At 41.6% G+C, this 18,666-nt stretch overlaps 1 protein-coding gene across 2 annotated transcripts in view; it reads right to left on the minus strand.

Moving 5' to 3' along the window:
• The window catches only part of SND1 (staphylococcal nuclease and tudor domain containing 1), a 420,776-nt gene that overhangs the window by 158,191 nt on the left and 243,919 nt on the right, over positions 1-18,666 (minus strand). For both annotated transcript variants that reach the window (XM_027075404.2, XM_053218125.1), the window contains one exon: positions 14,536-14,608. In XM_027075404.2, coding sequence (XP_026931205.2) covers positions 14,536-14,608 — 73 coding nt within the window. The remainder of the gene's footprint in view (positions 1-14,535; positions 14,609-18,666) is intronic.

Here is an 18,666-nt window from a genome sequence, read left to right on the forward strand (position 1 = left end):
AATAATAATAATAATAAAAATTGTATTTCATAAAAATGTCTTCACTCTCTGAGGTCAGGTAAGTAAATATAGTATTGCTTTTGAAACACTATTTTCTTCATAAGTACTCTGAGTCAACAGATAAATTCCTTTCATTATCCATCAGCATAGTAATAAGGTATCTAGAGGAGCTTAACACACTGGAAGACTTATCTTCCAATTATTTTCAGGTTAAATATTTCTCAAAAAAACATGTTATTTATCCGAATTGTAGACATCTAATTTGTAATAAATAAAGTATTAAATTGATTTAAAAATATAAAGGTGCCATTTCTATTTTAAACTGGTAAAAATAAGCACAACCAATGATAACAGAAAAAGACCATTTACATTAAAAAAACACTGTGCTGTTACTTTTCTAAGAATGAAGTGATGACTCTTTTTATAGGAAAACCACAGTAGACATCCTGAACATTTTTGGAAAAAGGACATGCAACTGATCTAAAAACACAGCTTACACATGGTTAGTGACAATGAGAATCTAGAACAAAGCACACCAACCAGTCTACTGTTCTGGATGTCAATTATAAGACCACGACTAAAAACAAAACTAACAGGGGCATCTGGGTGGCTCAATCGGTTAAGTGTCCGACTTTGGCTCAGCTCATGATCTTATATAGTCTGTGAGTTGGAGCCCTGCATCGGGCTCTTTGCTGACAGCCTGGAGCCTGCTTCAGATTCTGTGTCTCCCTCTCCCTCCGCCCCTCCCTCGCTCACACGTGGTCTCTCTCTGTCACAAAGAATAAACATTGAAAAAAAAATGACTAACAGGTTTGAAATGTATTTCTCTTTAAAAGTTTCAGATCAATTTTTGTCACTTCCAAAGTCTCTATAGGCAAGAGGTAAGAATTTATTACAGAAGCAGAAAATGGCTTGAGTGATAATTAAAATACTATGTGCAGAGTAAAGAATTTAAAAGACAGTCTAATGAAGCACAGGTTTCATTTCATGGGCAAATCAAGAACTCAGGGGTAAGGAAATTAATGGCATGCTAAACTCTACCCCACCTGAGATAAGAACTTCAGAAAAAAATAGGGGAAAGAAAAAAATCAGCAACCTGTGACATAAAATTTAAAATCAAAAGAAATATTATAAAAAATTAGAGGACTAAAATTGAACATTTCTGCCTGGAGACATACCAATTTAGATCCAGTGAATCTTAAAGTTTTTTTTATTAGGTCTAATTTGTTTTCTTGAAACCCACATTTTAAAAGAGTTAACAAAAATAGATAATTTTTAAATGTGGAAGAGAAAGTTCTAGTTTTTGAGACACAGAGAGAAATGGCAACTAATTTGTTTATTAGTTGTTTGTAAAAGTTTATTATTTTTTGAAATGTTTGTTTATTCTGAGTGAGAGAGGCAGAGAAAGGGAGAGAGAGAATCCCAAGGAGGCCCAGCGCTCTGTGCAGAGCCTGAAGCGGGCCTTGATCTCAAAAACCGTGACATCATCACCTGAGCCGAAATCAAGAGTTAGACACTCAACTGACTGTGCATTCAGGTGCCCTAGTAAACATTTATTAATAATTAAGACAGGTGATCAGTGTTTTGAAGAAGAATGTATCAAACCAAAAACCTATCATTTTACTCAAAAAAGATTTACAGATGCTGATGTTTAAAAAAAACTATACGCTCTCCTTTTGCTTAAGTTTCTAATTGATGGGATTGTTCTAAGAAAATAATTACAGACTATAAATTAGTTAAAGGAATCAAATGTTTATGAAAGGAAAAAACAATCCAAATAAACTAAATATCCAAGAATCTTAAGCTGATTAAATAAATTATAGTGTATCAAGAAGACATAACACCAGGTAGACATTATAAGCATGGTTCAAGGGGCACCTGGGTGGCTCAGTCAGTCAAATGTCCTACTTCGGCTCAGGTCATGATCTGCAGTTCATGAGCTCGAGTCCCACTCTGGGCTCACTTCTGTCAGTGTAGAGCCTGCTTCAGATCCTCCACCCTCCTCTCTCTGACCCTTCCTTGCTAGCACTCTCCCCAAAATAAATAAATTAATTAATTAAAAATATGTTCAAAAAGACATTCATTTGGAAAAATATAATTTACTGGAAAAAGTAATTAAGCACCTACTATGTGCCAGGCACTGTTCAAGGCACTAAAGTTTCTCTCCTAAAAATAGCTTACATCATTTAAAAAAGGGGCAAAGTGGGCAGAAAAAAAAATTTTAGGGGCCCCTGGGTGGCTCAGTTGGTTAAGCATAGAACTTCAGCTCAGGTCATGATCTCATGGTTGGTGAGTTCAAGCCCTGCTTAGGACTCTGTGCAGACAACTGAGAGCCTGGGGTCTGCTTCGGATTCTGTGTCTCCCCCTCTCTCTCTGACCTTCCCCTGCTTGCACACACATTCTCTCTCAAAAGTAAATACACATTTTAAAAAATTTAAAAAAAAAACCAATAAAACAAAGAAATTTTAACATAAACCCACATTTTGGTAAATAGATGTATTTTTATTGAAAATTTTCAATTTTTAGAGTAGTGGTACAGGTCATTTTCTTCTTTTGGCTTATTTATATTTGCTGCATTTAATTTTTTTTTTAACGTTTATTTATTATTGAGAGACAGAGAGAGACAGAGCGTGAGCAGGGGAGTGGCAGAGAGACAGGGAGACACAGAATCTGAAGCAGGTTCCAGGCTCTGAGCGGTCAGCACAGAGCCTGACGCAGGGTTCAAACTCACAAACTGCGAGATCATGACCTGAGCCGAAGTCAGACACTTAACCGAGTGAGCCACCCAGGCACCCCAATATATTTGCTGCATTTAAAGCCAAAAATTTTGACACATAATTTGTGGTATAAAAATGTGTAAGTTTTTGTTTTCAAAAGAAAATAAATTAACGTTCAGTGCTGATTGTGAGTTTATCTGGGCAGAGCTGAATCAGATCAGATAACTGTCTCTCCAGTTTTTGAGCCAAATTCAACATTTTTCTCAAGTGATAAAAGGCTTAAGTCATAATGAAACTACTCTTTTAGAAAAGGGTAGTTAGAAACATAGTGTTTTGGGGCACCTGGGTTGCTTAATCGGTTAAGCATCCAACTTCGGCTCAGGCCATGATCTTGCGGTTCGTGAGTTCAAGCCCTGCATCAGGCTGTGTGCTGAAAGCTCGGATCCTGGAGCCTACTTCGGATTCTGTGTCTTCCTCTCTCTCTGCCTCTCCCCCACTCATGCTCTGTCTCTCTGTCTCTCTTACAAATAAATAAACATTAAGGAAAAAAAATTAAAAAAAAAAAAAAAGAAATGTAGTGTTTTGAGTGTACTGAAGAATTCTAATACTTCCCAAAGAAAATTACAGATTTAACCCTGCCTAACCTAGTGACTATGCAATCCTGGTATGACGTAATCACATGTGGATGTTGTATCAGGATTCTAGAAGTAAGACTCTGAGGATCTAACCTACCAATGGAAACGATGTACCCCAGAACGCATGGGTGATGGCAGAGAATTCAAAGAGTTTTGATCAAGATACCCGAAGAAACTTGGAGGACCTCACATCACTGTCCTGTCTTTCTCTATGAGAGCATATGTAATTATGAATGCTTTGCGTTTCTCACTGATTGAAAGCTACACAGACACCATCATTATACACATTTATCTATTTACTATTCCTAGGAAACTCCTAAAAGTGAAAGCATAGAGCTGTAAGACCTTGTTCCTGGGGATAGTCCAGTTAAGAGGACATCAGCTCTTATTCCCTATGCCCATTCATTTCATGGAAACTGCTCTAAAATCACCAGTAACTGGTGTTATTAAATCCACTGGACAGTTCTCAACCTTCATCTTTCTCGACCTTGAAGCAGCACAATCAAGTCTTGTGTTGTAAGGCTCTCTCCTCTCAGTTTCTAGGAGTTTCCTCTGACAGCTCAGGAACCACCTTTTCAAGTTTCTCTGGCAGGTAATGCCCCCCGCCTCCCCCCACCATGTATGATCTTTAAATTTTGGAAACAAGGGGCTTGGCCTAGGGACTCTTCTCTTAATATTCTCTGGGAATTTTGTGTGTGTGTGTGTGTGTGTGTGTGTGTGTGTGTGTGTGTGTGTATCCCCAACAGTTTTAAGTTCATGCATGAAGCGCAGGCCAATTTTCGGGGATCTGGACCATGTGAATGGCTCATGGGTACCGCAACTTTAACATGTCCAGAAATTCTTAATTTTCCCCCCAAATCTGCACCATCAGTGTTTACCACATGGGAAAGCAGCACCACCGATCACCAGTTATTTGTACTCAGAGCATTTAGGGTGCTCACACATGACACCCAGTTTCACTGCCCTGATGCAAGCAATGGTCAAGTTCTACCAGTTCTACTGCCAAACTGGATCTCAAATTTTCTCTCTCCTCAACCACTGTCTTGTGACACCCAGTTGTTTACCCCTGGTAACCAGCATCCTAACACCACTCTTGGTTCAAGTCTATCTCCACAGAGCAGCTAAGGTGAGGGCAGTGGGGTGGGGGAGGGGAAGGTATATAATTATAAAATGCTGACCTAATTACTCCACTCCATTGTCAATGATTTCTCGTGATTCTTCAGAGAAATTTCAAAATTTTTCCTCAAGGATCATAAACTGTAAATGTTTCAATCATTTGTCACCTTAATCCTCACATTTCAGCAATAATGGCCTTGCCTTTTGAACCCAAGCAACTTCCTAGCTCAGGACCTTCCCGTACATAGTTTCTTCATTCTTTAGCTCTGAACAAGATCTTTGAAAAACTCCTTCTTTAGGCCTCATTCATTTTTAGAGTTTATTTATTAATTTTGAGAGGGGGGAGGGGCAGAGAGAGAGAGAGAGAGAGAGAGGGAGAGGGAGATGGAGAGAGAATCCCAAGCAGGCTCCACGTTCGGGGTGCAGAGTCCAATGTGGGGCTCAATCCCATGAGATCATGACCTGAGCCAAACCAAGAGTCAGATGCTCAACTGACTGAGCCACCCAGACACCCCATTTTTAAATCACTTAAAAGGCCTCATTTTTAAATCACTTAAAAGATTTTTTCTGACCACACTGAATAAGCTATGGCCCTGAGCACACATACTCACTACTAGCACAACTGTAATTATAGAAAGAATCATGTACATCTTATAAGGACTGTAACTGTCTTGTTCAATGTTATGTCCTCAACACCCAGCATTGTGTCTGACACATAAGAAGCACTCAATATAATACTTATTGTTTGATCACTCATTCACTGACTCAACATGACAAATGCACTTAAAAAACAGGCCAGATGGCATATGTTAAATGTCTCAAAAGATAAAGAGGCGGTAAAAGAACTCAGAAGAGGGAGGGCTATGATCTGGGACTTGAACTGGATAAGGGTTTAGAATACAACTGATGATGATGATGACGGTAGTTATCTTCTATAGAGGACTTGCTATAGGCTCAACAGCATGCTCAACAATTTAATAATAATCACCACCACCATGTGAACCACTGCCCTCTGCTGAGCTCTCATTGCGTCAACTGCTGTAAGTACTTTGCACGGGTTAACACATTCAATCACACGGTGACCTACTGAGGTAAGGGCATTATTCACTTTACAGTGGAAAAACCACAGCATGGAGGGGTTAAATAACTTCCTCAAGGTGGCAAAGTAATAAGAACAGAGCCAGGATTTGAGCTTGGGCGATCAGATACTGGACCCATGCTACTGCTCGTGACTCCATAGCGTCACTATATTCTAATAAATCTGTACTCTTGCTACTAGCCTGTCTAGGTACTAACCACCACAGTTAACCTTATACCCAGTAGCCAGGGTCACATATTTTTCCCAAAACAGTATCATACTGCCTTAGGTCACTGCTTGGCAAATCAAATCTAAACTAGGCTCTGTGAAGAGATGCAAAAAAGATCTCCCTTCTTAGGAGTTTAGAAACGAGTGAGGAAAACCACTGCACGCGTCAGGTTGAGAATAGTTAACAATCGATACACCAACAAACACAATATCATGGTAATGAGTGATTATGGAAATGCTAAAGAAAGGCATGATCAGAAGGCAGTGAGGATAAAAAGGGGAAACTGCCTGGGAGAAAAGAGATGCCGTGGAGGAGGAGAAAGGCATGGTCAGGAGAAGAGAAGAGACAGCACTCCCAGAAGAAGAAATGCTGTTCAAGAAACGCCAATTAATAACAAAGTCAGTCTGAATGGAGAAACTGAAACAGGGATAGACTGCATATGACGTAAAAGAAAAAAACGGTCTCTACAGTGGGTAAAGTATCTGGACATGCTGCAGTAATGTATTATCAACAGAACGACAAATTCAGAACCTTGGTAATAGCTTATATTCTCAGACACCTCCCAGAGCTGATACCGTATTAGGAATTTTTATCATTTCTTCCTGAAAACACCATTTTCTAAAGAACTGAGGCACAAAATTACTAGGTAATTTCAAGCCGACCCTGAGCCCTGATTCAAGGATATTTATCCGGACGTCAACACTGCAAAGAGTGTCCAAAATTCTGTACAACATATTCTCTAGGGAATATGTTAGAAGCGTGCTAAATAAAGCCTTAAAATACGAGTAAGCACAATGTCTATGTTAGTAAAAATGACTTACTTTGAGATGTTTATATAAGCAACAGCCACAGGGCAAAATGAGTTCAATCTAGGGCTAAGTAGTGTTATGATGGTGAAGTGGAGAGTGAAGCCAGGGCTGGCTGGGCAGAAACATTTCAGGATCTATCACATCACTCAGCAGCCATGGGGACAGAGGAGACAACCCAACCATACACCTGAACCTGGGAAGCAAAAATTCTATCAACTGCCTTCAAAATACGCGAACATTCATTTAGCCGAGCCTGTAATGGGCTCATTTAACCACTTTGGATCCATGAAATAGAATCAAAGAACAAGATCCACATGCACCCAGAGAATGGGAAAACTCGAGAGCATGAACCAGTGAGAGCCAAATCTAGGCTCCAGGCCACTCCCTTTGGAAAGAGAAGTCATTTTGTTTGGAAAAAAGTGCTCCTGAACTTCCTCAATTCCCTTTCTCCTTCTGTTGAACAAAGGAAGAAAGTAAAAAGTCATTATTATAGCTCAGGACACTTGATTGAAGGCTAGGACCCTGTTTCTAAGAGGCTCAGTTGCATGCATTCCTATGTGTTAAGTCATAAGTTAAATAAGGAATCAGACGGGAACTAGAAAAATCTGTGGCAGAAAACTTCCTGAAAACAGAATTCAGTGCAGTGACATATCAAGTGTGATTATTTTGGAAAGAAGAAAACTTTACTCTCAGAAGCAACAAATAAAGAATGACTGTCTTTGACAGTGTTCCACCTCTGGGCAAGTCACTTGATCAAACATTTCTTCAGAGGTGTTGAATTGCACAGCTGGGACACACTCAGCAAATGTCAAACTGTGCCCTGTCTTCAATGTCCAATCTCTACACCTCAATTGGCTATGGTGCCTGAAATTTCTATAAGAAAAGCCTACTGGTGAACAAAATGGTAGGCCAAGTAAGGTACAGGCATGGAACCAGGCATTCTGTAGATGAAAGAGACATTCACTTTAGAACTTTTTTAAACAAATTACTTTCACAACCAAAGGACACTTCACATTTCTAGGTATACAGCAGGTAATAAAACAAAGACTTTTCAAAGCACATAACTGATCTCTTAATGCCCAATTTATAAATTGTTTTTTTTTATTTCTCTCGTTTCTACAACTGCTTCCCCTCTTGAAAGAATAATTTTCAAAAAGGGAAAATCATGACTTTAATACAAATATACAATGAAAACATCAAGTATTTTATTTTTACCCACTAATTAATGAGGGAACCAATAAGACATTACAACTTACTCAAAAGAGAATCTGAGGACTGGATAAACATACACAACTAGGATGTCGAGATTAATTTTCTAAAGACTCAAAACTGCAGAGTGAAAGACCACAGGGTGAAAATGTAACATTTGAAACCATTTCTCTTACAGGGTAGAAATCAATTGTGTCATATGTACAGGACCACATCTGTACAAGAATGAAATCATTTGCATTACATCAGGCCTTCACAAGTTACATTCTCTCTCTGCAGAGGTACAAAACAGCCCAGCTACAAAGGAGCAGACCTGACAGAATCAGATAACCCCAAAGGAATTACCAGGCAGAACTCAGCATTCCAGTGAAAGAATACTGAGTAATCGTTGTGCCTGTCCCAAAGTCTTTAACAATCTCTCCTGACACTCTCAACTAAAGGAGGTGAGATACTACGTCCTAAATTTAGTGCCCTATGGTGCAAAACAAACAAACAAACAAAAAACAAAAAAAACTTATCGCCACTAACAAAACCATGGATGCACACATAAAAGGAACAGAACTCAGTGAGAGGTGGATTAAATTGGTCAAAGGAGGTGCCTTAAACATAACATCACAAACTGCTAAATGCTGAAATACAGTCTTGAAACAATTCCAGCATTTCTTTCCAGGTTTTTATTGAGAAACTTGTTCAATTTGAGAAAGGCTTCTCTCCGATGCCCACTGCTTTCGAATTTCATTAGAAGGAGAAGGGGACACCCCTGCAGTTCTGGGGAGTTTGAATAGAGAGCTTCAAAAAACCTGAAGTGGCCACACAGGACTATGGCTGAAAGGGACAATGGACAAAAGACAATGAAGCGATGCCCTCAACTGTTAGGGAGAGCAGCTAGCTGAAGCCAACTACCCTGACACAATCAAGGTCACCTTAACAACATCCATCTCTGGAGGGGAGGAGAGGAAAAAGGTGAAGAGTAAAGAAAAGACCCTTCGCTTCCTTAGTAGCTGAGACACTTCCAGAGTAGCTGCCACTCTGGCATCATAGGTACCTTGTGCTGTGGAGGCTGCGGTACAGGTTTCTGTGCTGTGAGAATCCAAGTCAGTGAGTAGCATACTGCAGTCCACTTGAAGTTCAAGAACCTTGAATGGGAATAGGGGAAGAAGGGGACAGAGGAGTGGTGCCTTCCCCTAAACTGGCAACAACTCGAGCTTCCAAATATACAGGAGAGATGCGAGAAAACAATTGTGGGAACCCACCGCCAGGACTAATCATGGCTTCCCCACAAGGGGCCATCATATTTACGGAGTGTATCATGCTTGCTCTAGAGAACAAGTTCAGCAGACAGGGAGGGTATCTATGGGATTTCCCCAGGGTGGCAAATGCAGAGCCCAGCTGTGGGGCCATGGCTACGGTGTGAATAGAGCTCTAGTGCTGAGCAACCCTCCAGGTCACAGAAGCCCACGGGGCAGAACCATAGGCCTTGGCCTTGTGTGGTTGGTATAAAAGGGACATCAGAACGAAATTTGAGGCTAAGGGAGAGTAAAAGTGGGAAGGGCTATTGAAACAAAAACAAACAAGAAATGAGCAATGGTGCCATTAAGGTACAGTGATGAGACAGAACAGAAAGGTAGCTGTAAAAGACTGGAATAATACAAGAATACCATCTAAACAACGTGGGCCAGTAAGACATGAAAGGGAAACTAATTTAACACAGACCTAACTAACAAAGTCTCTGGGTGATGGGAGCGGCTTTCACCTTCTTAGTGGACAAACCAGTTTTAACTTCTCTTTAGCCAAAAAGAATATTATTATTTACCTCTTCCACTGATGCCCAACTCCATGGGTAGTTAGGGAAAGAGTACTTCTTTAAAGAGACCCTAGTGGTTTACAAAAGGAGGATAGCTTAAATATCCCAAGGGAAAGAGGACAGTGCTATTCAAGTACAAAAAGGCACTGAAAAACTAGGAGCTGATGGGAAAGGTCAGGAGGAGATGCTGGAAAAAAAATCCGATTTATTTATTTTAAAGGAACACTTTGATCCTTTATATTTGCAAGTTAGAATCTCATTGGTCAATTCCCCAAGTGTTCATTTCACGATATACTACAGCAAGAGGGACCCCAAAATTTCACACTCTACCTCCTACCCCCAGAGCTAGTCTTTGGATCATTCCAGGCCCCTGCTTTAAGGAAATTCTTATCATTAATACTATGCACGTCCAACGAAATCATCATGGAGAGAGGAGGTTATAAGAAAGTGCGTGTGTAACACGAGCAAGGAACCAAAGTCCAAGTGAACACAGCAGCAGCTAACAGAAAAAAAAGACACAGGGGTTTACTGAAGGCAAGGAAGGAGAGCAAACAACAGTCATATGAACAGAGGACTTGCCATGACCCCATATCATGAAGAGGCAGAGACATTGAGAGAAGGGAAACTCTATCCCAGGGACCTGCAGAAGTACAACTGGAGAGGACAGGAGGCTGGCCCAGGCTCTGTCATCTTGCACTGCTGTCAACAGAGTTCCAGACTCGTCACACACCAGAGAGGAAAAGAACAGACACGGCAGGAAATGGAGGAAGAGGAAACAGACAGTGTGACTCACTGAGTACTGGTCCCGCACAAACGGAAAAGGAGATTGGGGGGGGGGGGGGGCGGTGCGCAGGAAGAAGTAGTGTGCTGGCTGCAACCTGAGGAGTGGGGAGCTCCTCAGAACTGTAATTGATTTGTCTGATTTACCAGAACAACAGTAAGCCACGCACCAGCCCCATTTTATTGCCTGTTTTACATTCTGTATCTGCAGGAGATGGTATTTATTACAGAGCAGGCTACAGCAAAAACAGTAACAAACCTAAGATAAGAAACAGCCTTATATTCCACTGACACGCACATCCCAACTTTTGTCTGCCGGTGAGGGAGGGAGTGGAGATGGGATCAAGGAAAAACAAACCCCTCAAAGAATAAACACGCGAACCTACGAAGTGAAATAACCACCACGTAACCATCCTCCAAATCAAATCAGATCTAGTGCCAAGTCTGTCAAATTCTTAGTTGGTTTCAAATTCATAGGAACATCCTGGCCTCGAGGGAAACCAGAGGATTACAGAAAGGACAACAATGACTTAAAATACCACACTTCCTTCATCTTGAAAAATGAGAAATAAAGGAAACTAGTAATTTCTTCAGGATCCAAATTACCAGACTGGCCATATTTTTTACCTTAGTGGTTACCCTGAAACCAGATGCAAATGATGCAGAAAAGCCAAGTTTAACAAACCCCTGTCCAAAAGGTGGGGTTCACTCAGTTGGTGGTATCCACAGATGCGTGTACCTTGTGGAAAATACATAACTCCGATGACATTAATGGCAAGAATCCCCTGTATTAACAAGAAAACAACAGAGAAAAGAACCACCCAAAAGTTGGGAGCTAACAACATTTTACAAAAATCAAAAAGCCATAACAAGGTCACAATATGGGAAGTGGTACAAGAGGCTCTAATGGTGGAGCACAACACAAAGTTGAAAAACGTGTCAAGTAGCCACTAGGCAGGCATCCAGTCCAGCCCCAGGAAGGAGCAGATACGAAAAGTCCTCCTGGCTTCATTGCCCAGAGGCCAGTGTCTCTCTGCCCAAAGCAGACACTCTTCTTCCCACTCCTGTGCTGGGATTACTCCCTTCCCACCACAGGAAGTCAGCCAAGCGGCCTTACACGTGCTGAGTCTTCATACAAGGCCTGTTAAGATACTCTCTGGACTTTTACACGATGAAACCATCTCTGAAAATGTAAGAGAAGAGGTATGGACAATGGGAGAAACTCAATGCTAAAAGCTGGAGACCATGAAGCCTAGAACAAATTTAATCATGACGCAACATCTTCTGTATAGCACATTTCTTGGGTGTGTTTAGGAGACAAAATGTGATGAGCTTATATATGTCTTTTGTTTTCATTCCAAGGATGTGTATTGGGATGAGAAGAGGCATTATGCATACATATCAGATCATACTAAGCTATTTTGGCAGTATACTGCATGTCTGATCACCTCAACAAACACTTCCATTTATCATGACCTGCAACTAAGAGGGGGAGCAATGAAAGGTAAAGAGACCCAGTTAAAAAGAAAAAAGAAAAAAAAAAGATTCAGAAACTCTTACAAAACCATTATACACGCGTGTATTTCATTGCCCTTATTGGGGGTGTTTTGTCTTGATCCACCTGTAAGCTATCTGCCTGTCTGACCCTATGCACTCACCTGTCGGTTGGACAGTAACGTGGCCAACATGCTTCAGGAAGCTGAAAAGCCATTCATCTCACTTAAAGGGCACAAGGGAACCCAACACACACACACAGACTTAACACAACACGGTGACGGAAAGAAGGGGAGGTTAGAAACAGAGAGAAAAACTCCTCTATTACAGAGGGTACTAAAAAAAAAAAAAAAGCCTGTATTCAGAGCTGAATCATGTGTGATGGAGGCAGACAAGGTCATTCTGACATCTATTTAAATGGAACAGCCTTTTCACTTTCTCCCACTTGTTCAAGCTTTCTCTCTTTTTTTTTATTTATGCGGTAACTGAGGGAGATATAACTCACATGTATTTTTAAATAACGTAAGAACAAACAAATTCTCCAATATCAATACAGAAAAGAAAATAAAGATATGTATAAAAATGAGCTCTAGTTGGGAAGGGGGGAGCGAAAAAATAGGAAGAAAAAAAATGAAGACAAGTTTCATTAAGACCGTTGCTGCAAAAAGGAAAACACAAGAAAACACCAAAACACAACAAGGTATAAACATGAGATTTAAAGATGGCAATAAAGATCATTAGGACACTACGCTGGCAGGTGCCAAAAGCATAGCCCTGAAGCAAATGTGCCTCCATCTCAAATACCTGCCGAGGACTTTCCCTCACTGCCAGTGGGAAATCTGAGCAAGAACATGAACTCCACAGGCCAAAAGGGAACAATATCCCCAAGGTTTAATTCATCTTCCAGAAAGCCTCGAAGTGTAGAGCTGACATAAGTTTTTGGATGGGCACATCTGGCCCGGGTATAAAGGAGTCACCATTGTGTTTTCCAAAACAATTATTTATAACTTCTTTCTCCCTGCAGTTGAACAGCCAAAAAATTGCCCTTTGATTACTCCAACATCTTCAACAAAAGAATATTAAGGAAAATATTGTTGAGAATGCCACAAGAGACACATGCAGCAATTATTACATATGCCAACAATAACTCAGCAAGGTAAGCCACAGGGAAAACAGGCCTAATACCAGCACGCCAGGAATCACACCTGTTAACAAGGAGCCTTAGCAGATACACCTTAGCCACCAGGTTTCTGGGCTTCAGAGGAATCTTAGCTACGAAGAACGTGTATCAACATACCTCACTCATTAAGCAGAGGCACAACTTTTTAACAAAAGTCTACTCAACACAGGGAACACTATTTACTCTGTAGTCTGCAGTGACTGGTTACAGAGTAAGAAAAGCTCAACGGAATACCAATGCTTAAAATGAACGTGGTACTGCTATACCTAGGCAAGGGACTGCTGGCCAGACACATTTATAATACACGATCACAAGGAACAACAAGCAAAGTCTCAGCCAGGCTTGGGAACACAACATAACAAGAAGATAATACACTCTAATCCATCACTGCTGTGGGCTAGGCTGTGATCTAGAAGCTTGTTTCTAGGAGTATTTTCTTCTGGGTGCCCAAGGCAAGCTCCCTGAGAATGCAAGCTAAGATTTACTAGCTGCTCCTCTGTCATCTCCCCTGGGCGATGTGATGCCCCCTACACATGACCTGGATCCCCTCCTTAACTGTTAAGTTACTGTGGAGTTGAAATGGATGGTGTGTGTCCCAAGAGCAGAAGGTGAAGTGATGAGCCAACGAACTTTCCCTGGGCACCTGATGAAATCCACACCTGAGCCATTCACTCTTCCCTTACCCAGTTCTGTTTCTCTTCATTGCTGCTACCTGACACTGCTGTTTCCCTTCCCCACTTGCAGGTAAGGACTTTTATCAGTTTTGTTCATTGTTACATCCTCAAGTGCTCAGAGCAGTTCAGACACAGCAGGTATTCAAATACTTGTTGAATAAATGAATAAACACTCTCAACTAACAAAGGTATCTTCTTCAGTCAAGAGATCCTAAACGTGCAAGGGTAAAGTCCTATTCACTGAGTAGTCATTTGGACACAGCCCCTTGGGAGCTCAAAAGTATTCATGCCTTCCATCCTTCTGTGTCATCTGTGTGTATTAGCTCACAGGAAGCACACACCTTCCTCCCATTTCGAAGCAACCGGAGGGAAAAGAAGCCATAAGGAGATGACAACTAATTTTTAAGGTTGTCCTAAAATCTACACTTGACCTTTTCCCAGTAAGACTTTCCAGTCATCTGGGGAATTAAACAGGGATTTAAAAAGGAGGCAATTTTTTTTTTTTTACTACAACTGGGAAGAAGTATCTTCTAATATCTCCTAATCATTAAAACAAAATGGAAAAGCAACACAGTACCAATTCAGGTGAAGAGATAGACGGAGGTTTTATGCCCTAGTTTGAATTCTGCCTTTTCAGAATATAAAACAGGATCTCCATAGATGATAAGCAGCAGCCCTGGAAAAATTCACATTCTGTGTCTAAAAACAAATGAGCTACAGAAAACACATAAGCTGAAGTCCTTTGGTGAGTAAGCAGCCAAGCTCTTGGCGCCTCTGAGCCACACAGCTCTATTCAGGGACACAACTCACCCCAGATATGTCTGCGACTCGGTGGATAGGCACTTCCTTCTTGCTATGCAGTCCTTTGCCATTCTTAATAGCTCTGTAAAGGAAGAAGAGACAACCCGATTAATATACAAATCACATCAGGAAGGGGTAGGAGGGCGGGAAAAACGGGTGAGAAGAGAGGTCATTCACATGGAGGGTCTATCACCACACAAGTCACACTGCACACTGCTGAGGAGCCAGTCTCCGCAGGAGCGTTTGGTGGAGGGGAGAAGACAAGCCTGCTCTGCTAAGCCCAGTTACAAGTAGTTGGCGGCTAGTTTCAGCTAACGGTGTGACTGGTAGTCAGAAAGAGCTCCTGAACTTGTTTCCAAATTAAAGGCATTGTTCCAGGCACAAAAGAAGAATCAGTTGGAAGAGCACACTCCTCAGAAACAGAAGTAATAATGTTTCTCTCTGCGTTTAATCACATGAAACATTTTAAATGCAAAATATGCAGCTAGTGTTCCAATTCTAATGGAAATAAGTTCCTCCCAGGTAAAAAGATAAGTTGCCTTGAATGAAGAAACACTGTACAGAAGTCATTTCTAACAGTGGGGGAAAATTAGCAAAGGCTACATAATTGACATTAAGCCTCATTTTAAATCAGTTACAGGTTATAATAACCGGATTTAGCAGGGGACTCTGTCACACATCTGACCACTGGTTGGTTTGCTGCAATCTCTCATCTTTTACCTCCTAATCCCTTGAGTGGTAGCTTCAGAGACAGAAGCCTAAGCATCACTGGGTGTGATCACTCATGTAACAGTGAAGGACCAGGGAACAAGACCTCGCTACACTATTAGATAAGACCTATCTCTCTACTGTCAGACTCCAGGCCAAAGCAAGTAACATTTTTGAGTTTAGAGAATAAAAACTAGAGATTCGGGGGTGTACCCACTCTGCAGACTAGCCTTTTTAGAGTTTTTGAATTCCAAAGTGCAGAGAAAACTGCCCAGACCAGGACAAGTATGTTGGACCTTCACACTACACACCAGCAACCACAGTGGACCTTCCCCCACTCAGGTTGTCACTTATTAATGACAAGAAGCAAAGGCCAGTACTCAGCAGGGGTTACTTTTAGGTCCTAACTTTTAAATCACACTAATCAAATGGGGTGGCTGTTTCTCTGTGCAGAGTGGCATTGTCTTAGTTCTTATATACTTGAGCTGTTACCATCTACCACTTGCCCCGTCCTCCAACCCTGGAGATCTCCCATTCAACTAATCTGAAATGCCTTCTATTCCGAAAGAACAACGGTTTCCTTACCGTCTATACTTTCTATTCCATGAAGAGGGTAAGAAATCAAAGTACAGATGTTGAACAGGAAAAGCAAAGCAGAACAGTCACTCTGACCTGCGCTGCTAACTGAATGAAAGCGCTTCATTGTTCCCCTGAATTCCCAAGGCTCTTCTTGAACTTGAATCCAGGGCTTCAGCCTTAGAAATTGCAAATGGGTCAGAATTTTCCATTTGCAAATTAGTCCAGTAATTTATAGTTCAGGGAATGTGTTAAGTGACCACAATGGGGCTGGTTTTCAAGCTATGCTTCTAGAACCTTGGGATTTGCAATCTAATGGCTGAGGACAGGAGGATGGTTATATGGAAAATCAGTGGCTTCAAGCCAGCAACAAATGTGACTCTTCTACCCCACAAAGCCCAGCGTACAGCCTCTATCCCCAACAGGCTCTCCTCCTTTTGCTACCATACACTCAAAGGAGCAGCCTTAAGAACAAGAAGCCTCAGTGAGGCGAGGCAAGCTCAGGCAAGCCCTGATTATAACTCACCTTCCTTTAAGGCGAGGCCTGCTAAGCCTTCTGCAAGTCCTCTGGGGCCACAAAATGCCTACAGCCTTATCCTCTTCTAACAACAAGGACAACCAAAATAAATGGACCTGCCCTATACACAGACGGGTTCATGTGACAGCACGGCTAAACTTGTGGCCTTTCAAGGGGGCTGGAGAGCATTTCATAAACTACAAGGAAAAAAGAACATGGCCTGGGCAGTAAGTTAGAAAACAAAGGTTCTCGAGGCAAAAGCAGTGAGGTGATAAACCAAAAATTCTGTTTTCCTTTAGTGACCCCAAAGTAGTTTTGTGCCCAAAGCAGAAATCCAGGACTTAACCAAGATTCAGCATGGTTGAGGGAGAAAAAATAGTACCCTAAAGCCAGAACACATGAATAATAGTGTACATATGACATTTAAAAACCAAAATTCTTGGGGCGCCTGGGTGGCTCAGTTAAGTGTCAGACTTTGGCTCAGGTCATCAACTCACAATCCATGAGTTCAAGCTCCGCATCGGGCTCTGTGCTGGCAACTCAGAGCCTGGAGCCTGCTTCGGATTCTGTGTCTCCATTTTCTCTCTCTGCTCCAAAGCTCATGCTTTGTCTCTCTCTCTCTCAAAAATTAAACATTAAAAAAAAAAAAACAAAAACAAAATTCTTTAGAATTAGGTATTAATAAAAATTTTTGAAAAAAAGAAAAACTTTATGTTCTACCTATCAGATATTTATTTGCATTTAGACATTGATTTTGGAAAAATCTTCAAAGGCTTAATCTTACCAGATTTATGAGTGCTAAATTAGATCAGTTTCAGGCACATTCAAGAGGCAGCAAGAAAGCAGTATTTTAACATCATCATATATAAACTGAGCAACAGTTCTGTTAGCTCTTAAGAAAACAGTGGCAAAATGAAAGAATTTGTAAACACTGAGTCAAATAATGCCCACCTAGGAAGCACTGTAAAGCGGATGTGGTGCACTGGACCCAGGCTGCAAAGTACGAGGGTTCTCTGAGAAATTAGCTACATGGTCTAATTCAGCTTGGGTCTCCTTCCCTGTGCTGAGGCTGCTTTGGCTCCTGTTCTCAAACTTCTCCAGAAATGACCTGGGAGGCATCCCTGCAGACAAGCCTGATGCCACAGCAAGAGCTTCTCAGGAGAGCATCCGGGGAAAGTGCCCAGTATAGAAATTCATGTATGCGCCTCAAAGAGGAAAGGAGCAAACACCAAGAGTAGCGGGCTTGCCACGGTTCTTTGCCGAAGGACATAGAACATACATCTTGTTACAGGATTCTAAGGACAGTGACATGACTGCCTGTTAACCACTGCATAAATGGTAAATGAAGGGGAGATTCAGCTTCCACTGCTCTGTCACTACCTCTCAGTGGAGCCTCCCTGCATCTTATGTGACCAGGTTTCCCTGGGATAGGTTTGGGAAGCTTGGTCTTTGAGACCTGGGACAGTAGTGAAATAGCAGGTTTGCTTCCACTGAAACCTACTCCACAGAGCAAACACCTGACTCCCCTCCCCACACTCCCACTCCCTCTCCCTCTCCCTCTCCCTGCAGGCTGCAACCACAGCTCAACATCCCTTTTCATTAGGCAAGGAATGAAACTCCTGACTTCTAAACTTTCTCCTGCTGTGTCTGCTTAATAGCTGCTTTCTCACAAAAGCAGGCTGGTGCTCCGGCCAGCCAGGAGAAAGGAAGCAGTGGGGCAGAACACAGCCTGCTCCTCGCAGAAGCTTTCGTCTCCAGGAAGCAGCAGTACAAATATGGCAAAGCCAAGCAGTGTTGATAATGGACAGAAATCATCACCAGACAGGAAAAGGGAGTAAGTGTCCACATGCATACAAAGGGGTAACAGGGCAGAAGAGGGATGAAAACTCAGCTTTGTAGGGTGCTTCTAGAAGCCACAGTATTGGAGAGGAATCCCATTCCAATCACTGGAAAACATTTTTCTTTTCTTTTTTTCCTTTCTTCCTTTTTATTTTATTTTTTTAGTTTGTTTATACATTTGAGAGAGACAGAGACAGCATGAGTTGGGGGAGGGGCAAAGAGAGAAGGAGAGAGAATCCCAAGCAAACTCCACGCTGCCAGTGCAGAGCCTGACCTAGGATTTGAACTCTTGAAACCGTGAGATCATAACCTGAGCTGAAACCAAGAATCAGATGCTTAACCGACTGAGCCACCCAGGCGCCCCAACACTTTCCTTTCTTTAAACAGCAAAGTTTGAAAATCTCATGTATGAGATGCTACTATCTCCCTACCAGAAGTAAAAACATGAACTTTGCAAAGACAGGTGAGAACACTGAGATTACCTCCACTGCCTCAACACC

Source organism: Acinonyx jubatus, chromosome A2 (assembly GCF_027475565.1).
Source record: "Acinonyx jubatus isolate Ajub_Pintada_27869175 chromosome A2, VMU_Ajub_asm_v1.0, whole genome shotgun sequence".
NCBI lineage: Eukaryota > Metazoa > Chordata > Mammalia > Carnivora > Felidae > Acinonyx > Acinonyx jubatus.